Source organism: Crotalus tigris, unplaced genomic scaffold (genome assembly GCF_016545835.1).
Source record: "Crotalus tigris isolate CLP2741 ecotype Arizona unplaced genomic scaffold, ASM1654583v1 scf7180000023966.114003, whole genome shotgun sequence".
Classification (NCBI taxonomy): Eukaryota; Metazoa; Chordata; class Lepidosauria; order Squamata; family Viperidae; genus Crotalus; species Crotalus tigris.
Window position 1 is genome coordinate 15,954 of NW_024100299.1, and position 5,734 is coordinate 21,687.

Genomic DNA, 5,734 nt, shown 5'->3' on the forward strand with positions numbered 1-5,734 from the left:
GTATTTTTCCAGGAAAAATAGATAGGGCAGCCTAGAAAGGTCAATGATATCCTAACCATACCCAAGCACTCCTAGTTTGTTGGCGATGTCCATTTTGCTCTAGGAGTTCATGGTGATGTAACCCTAACCCTAAGTGGAATTTTCCTCCAATGGGATTTTCCCATGTATTTTACCAGGAAACATACATAGGGCAGCATAGAAAGGTCAGTGCACTCCTAACCATACCCAAGCACTCCAAGTTTGTTGGCGATGTCCATTTTGCTCTAAGAGTTCACGGTGACGTAACCCTAACCCTAACTGGAATTTTCCTGCAATGGGATTTTCCCATGTATTTTACCAGGAAACATACATAGGGCAGCCTAGAAAGGTCAATGATATCCTAACCATACCCAAGCACTCCGAGTTTGCTGGCGATGTCCATTTTCCTCTAGGAGTTCATGGAGACGTAACCCTAACCCTAACTGGAATTTTCCTGCAATGGGATTTTCCCATGTATTTTACCAGGAAAAATAGATAGGGCAGATGTCAAGCCCCCAAAGGCTTGCCATACGAACGGGGACGGGGGAGCACGGACAACGACCTACCAGCCCGAGTAACAGCTGAGCAGTACCCCGCCACACCCCACAGCCGCACCGGGCGAATGTCAACTGCGCAGACATCTCCACAAGCTGCACTACAGATGCCACCAAAACCCAAGAGGCACCTGCCGCTGACGGGGCAGGAAGCCCACGAGCGGAGACTGCAGCCTGCGGAAGGGAGAGCGGCGAACGGCTCCTTCGGGGGCGGGAGGACTGCACTCCGGCGGCCGGGCCCAGCAAGGGGGAGCAGGGGGTTTCCCCCTAGCAATCAGGACGTTTGGCAGGGCAAGTTTGGCGGCGGGCAACTGACGCGCGGATCGAGTGCATGGACAATGGGGCGTGGGGGCGGAGTCCCGTCGGGGAAAGGGAAAGCACAGGGAAAGGGTGGAGCATTTATTCATCTTGAGCGGATGGTGGTTTGGGACCAGGGGCGGGGTCACAGGGTGGAGCACGCCGATATATGGCGGTGGGAGGAAACTAACCCCAGTGCTGACTTTATCTCACTTGAATAATAAAGTGCTTGTTGGGTGTCAGTGTGTGCCGGTCTTCTTTGCCTTCGTGCTGCGAACGACGTCGGATACGCTGACAGAAAGTCAGCACTCACCTACTTCCTCTCCAGCCTCCAGCTCCCACGTGCGGTGGACGGCTAAGGTATGGCGGAGGGAACGCAGGGGGCCGCCCTGGTTGAGGGAGAGATGGCGGCCGATGGGCCTGCGGACACTGTTCCGGTGCTGGAGCCAGCGGCAGCCCAGCCGGTGGTGCGGCCGAAGCTGCTACTGCCTGCAATCCCGGGACTCGACGAGGGGGAGGCACGGGCCGCAAAGCCACAGGAGGAGTGGTGGCAAAGCCCGGCGGTGACGGGAATGCAGACCGAGCGGCTATTAACACCTAAACCGAAGCCCAGTCATTCGGGATGGAGGGAGAGATGCGCCACCATAGAGGATGACGACGACTGGAGCTATTCCACGGCTCCGGGCCAAGAGACCATGGATATATTGCGTCGTCGGTTCGGCGAAGCAAGCTACAGGGGCGCTGCTGATATGTGGCAATCGGAAGGGGATGCTGCGGGACGCACCCCCTCATCTAGGTTTCGCTTGAGCAGTCCGCGGCTGCGGTTGCCTACGGGTGGGCCGGGCGCCATGGGACTCCCGTCGAGCGGCTCGCCGGGTCACGCGCGTCCAGCTCAGCCGGGCGGCCCCAAGAACGTGGCAAGAGGACCAGCGAGGCTAGGGGGTGTGGAGCAGCAGAGCTTGGCGGCTGGGTATCCTAACCTCGTGCCAGGCCAACCCCAGGGCCCATGGGGGCCAGGATATCCATGGGGGGTTCCTCCCATTCCGGTCACTTTTGATGGAAACCCCGACGAACTGGCAATGTTTCTGGGGCAAGCCATAAGCCACCTGGACCAGTTTGCCCAGCTATATGTCTCCCAATGGGCTATGGTCGGCGCCATCACCGCCGCCTTGCGCGGAGAGGCGGCCGCATGGGCAGCCGACCTGTACAGTGACCATGCCCGGGAGTTGGGGAGTGCGGGGCTATTCTTGGACGCTCTGCATGGGAGGTTTGAGGATCCAACCCGGGCACAGAGGGCTGAGGCAGACCTGCTGGCACTCCAACAAGGGAACCGCCCGGCCATCGAATACGTGCGGGAATTCCGGAAGTTAGCCGGCCGCTTGCAGTCTTCATGGCCGGAGCGGATGTTAGTACATCAATTTAGAGCAGGCCTAGACCAGGACCTACGGCAAGCCTGCGTATACCGGGGTGTGCCCAACAGGCTGAGGGACTGGTTCAGAGTGGGGGTCGAACTCGAGACAGGCCTTAAAGCCGTTTATCGAGGGATTGGGGACGCCCCGCGGCCGCGGCGTACCGGAGAGAGGCCTCGCAAGGGGAGTCAAGACCAACAGGGAACCACACCAAAACCCCTTGGGGCGTCAGGAGGAGGCGGCTTTCGATGCTTCCGCTGCGACCAGCCGGGCCATCGAGCAGCCGACTGCCCAGCGCCCAGCCCACGTAAGGCCGCAACAGTTGGTAGAGCTACGCCCATGAAGAAAGCTACGGAGAAATCGAGGGCGGTTATTCAGCCACCAGCCCCAGGGGCGAAAACGGGGTCTCCGGCCATGGTGGAGTCTACGGCCATGGCACGCTACCAGACGGGAGACGAGGAGGACGGCTCGGATGACCGAGTGGGCGATCCCATGGTGAGTGACCCTATTAGCCCATTCGTCCTCCCTATAATCCTCACGAGTCCGGTGACAGGAGCGAAGAAGGCGTGTCAGGCCTTGATCGACACGGGGTGCACGCGGTGTCTGATGAGTAGGAAGGTAGCGGTGGATAGTGGGTTCCGAATATATCCATTACCACAACCAATACGGTTCGAACAGGTGGACGGGTCACTGTTGGGAGGAGTCCCCGCAACCCATGTGACGGAACAGGTACGCATGGATCTAGGAGATCATTGGGAGGTGTTGCGGTTCATCGTGATACCCATTACGACAGAGACTGTCATATTGGGGTTATCCTGGCTGGACAAATGGACCCCAACTATATGGTGGGAGGAAGGGTACCGTAAGATGCGTCTTGGGATGGGCCCAATCCCAAGGACGGGTGGTAACGGTGGCCAAGTTCCCGACGCCCCGGAGACGACGGCGCAACTCCAGGAGAGGGGGGGGGAAGTGTCTTACCCAGAGGAATACAGGGATCTAGCGATGGTCTTCAGCGAGGAGGAGTGTAACCACCTGCCTCCTCATCGGCCGACGGATTGTGCCATAGAGCTATTGCCGGGGGTCAAGCTTCCGAAACCCCGGATGTACGCCATGACGTTGCCGGAGCTGCAGGAACTCCGTAGATATATCGACCATAATCTGGCGCGAGGATTCATCCAGCCTGCTAGGTCCCGGATAGCGGCTCCCGTGCTTTTCAAGGAAAAGAAAGATGGGTCGTTGCGCTTATGTGTCGACTTCCGAGGGCTAAACGCAGTATGTGTCGAGCATGTATACCCCCTTCCCCTGATGAAGGACCTGTTGGCACACCTGGGAACGGGCCGCATTTATACCAAATTGGACTTACGGGAGGCGTACTATAGGGTGCGAATTAGGGCTGGCGACGAATGGAAGACGGCATTCAACTGCCCATTGGGTAGCTTCCAGTTTCGCGTCATGCCGTTCGGGTTACGAGGGGCCCCTGCGGTGTTCATGCAGTTAATCAATCAGGTGTTGCATGAACACCTATACCGCGGGGTGCTTGTGTACCTGGACGACATACTAATATATACCGCAACAAGGGAAGAGCATGTCAGTCTGGTGAGGCAGGTGCTGCGGAAGTTACTGGAGGCACAGCTTTATGTGAAGTTGTCTAAGTGCGAGTTCCACCGGGAGCGGCTAGATTACCTGGGCTACCGTATCTCGGGGGCCGGGGTGGAAATGGATCCGAGCAAGGTGCAAGCAGTACAGGAATGGCAAGCGCCCCAGACTAGACGCCAGCTGCAAAGTTTCCTCGGGTTCGCGAATTTTTACCGCCAGTTTATCCCGTCCTTTGCTGCCGTGGTGCATCCCCTCACGGAGCTGCTGCGGACGAAACATCTTACGGCGAGGGCTCGTCCAAGCCAACGAATAGAGTGGACTATGAGTTGTCAAAAGGCGTTTGAAACACTGAAAACGTTGTTCGCTAAGGAACCCGTGTTGCGCCACCCGGACCAAAGTGCCCCTTTTGTGGTACAGGTGGACGCAAGCGATGTGGCGGTGGGGGCGGTGTTGTTGCAAAAGAACAGTGGGGGAGTGTTGCAGCCCTGTGCCTATACTTCGCGCAAATTTACGGCGGCCGAGTGTAGCTGGGCCGTCTGGGAGAAGGAGGCCTTCGCGATCCGCTGGGCTCTGGCAACATGGAGGCATTTGTTAGAAGGGGCCAAGCAACCTTTTGAAGTGTGGACAGACCATAAGAATTTGGAGGCGCTACAAACTCCGAGGCGCTTAGCCCCCAAACATGTCCGGTGGGCCCAATATTTCAACCGATTCCAATTCACATTGAAGTATGTGCCAGGGGGGAAAAACTTCCTAGCCGACGCGTTGTCACGAATGCCGCAGTACCACAGCAAGCGGGAGGAGGTGATACAGGCACTGATGCCTCCTTCTCGGTATGAGACCGCGAGGACTGTAAGTCATAGGTCTCAGGTGAGTGAACTAGAAGCCATGAGAACAGCCCTGTTGACAGATACGTGGGCGAAGGAGCATTCGGGGTGGTTGACTACTCGGGACGGTATGGCATGGAAAGGCGATAGGATATATGTGCCCGAGAGCCTACGCCTAACCGTACTCCAAAAATGTCATGACGCAAAACAAGCGGGCCATTTCGGGTTTTTAAAAACCCTACACCTGTTACGACGACAATTCTGGTGGCCCAAACTGAAAGTAGACGTGGAACGGTATGTAAAAGGGTGCCACGTATGCGCCAGTGCAAAGCCCCGAGTAGGGAAGCCCATGGGATTATTACAAACAGTGGCCAATCCATCCCGACCGTGGGAAGAGATCGCCATGGATTTTATTGTAGAACTACCCAACAACCGGGGCTACAGCGTGATATGGACCGTGATAGACCTCTTCTCCAAACAGGCGCACTTTATTCCATGCAAAGGCCTGCCATCAGCGCGACGATTGTCGCGGTTGTTTATTCAACACATCTACCGGCTCCATGGCAGACCTAGGAGAATTGTATCAGATAGAGGAGTGCAATTCACCGCGAAGTTCTGGAGGGAGTTCGTTCGTTCACTAGGGTCCTCACAGGCATTGAGTTCAGCGTATCACCCGAGCACCAACGGGGCGGCAGAGAGGGCAAACGCCATGGTGGAAAGGTACCTCCGGAGTTATGTGTCATTCCAGCAGACGGACTGGGTGGACCTCTTGCCGTTTGCTGAAGTGGCATATAATAACACTGTCCACCACAGCACGGGGTACGCCCCATTTAAAATAGTGTACGGGGTGGAGTTTAACCCCATTCCCGACCTGTCACCAGAGGTAGCTAGCGGCCAGACCCCTCAAACATGGTACTCCAAGATCACAGGGTTGTGGGACCAGGTGAAGGCAGCACGGAGGAAGGCCGAAGCTACTGCCAAACTCCAAGCTGACAAAAGGAGAGCAGAGCATAAACCATTCAAGGTGGGGGACTGG

The 5,734-nt window shown here is 56.9% G+C and overlaps 1 protein-coding gene across 1 annotated transcript; it reads left to right on the plus strand.

The window, feature by feature from the left end:
- Positions 1-429: 429 nt before the first annotated feature.
- LOC120298525 lies at positions 430-5,271 on the plus strand. The gene is made up of 2 exons (XM_039322328.1): positions 430-4,826; positions 5,180-5,271. Exons 1-2 carry the CDS (start codon positions 1,232-1,234, stop codon positions 5,269-5,271), a joined length of 3,687 nt encoding a protein of 1,228 aa, XP_039178262.1. The 5' UTR covers positions 430-1,231.
- Positions 5,272-5,734: the final 463 nt, after the last annotated feature.

Coding starts and splice junctions, on each gene's coding strand:
- LOC120298525 (XM_039322328.1), top strand. CDS start 1,232: ATGGCGGAGGGAACGCAGGGGGCCGCCCTGGTTGAGGGAGAGATGGCG. Junction 4,827..5,179: donor GTGGTTGACTACTCGGGACG/GTATGGCATGGA, acceptor TTCTCCAAACAG/GCGCACTTTATTCCATGCAA.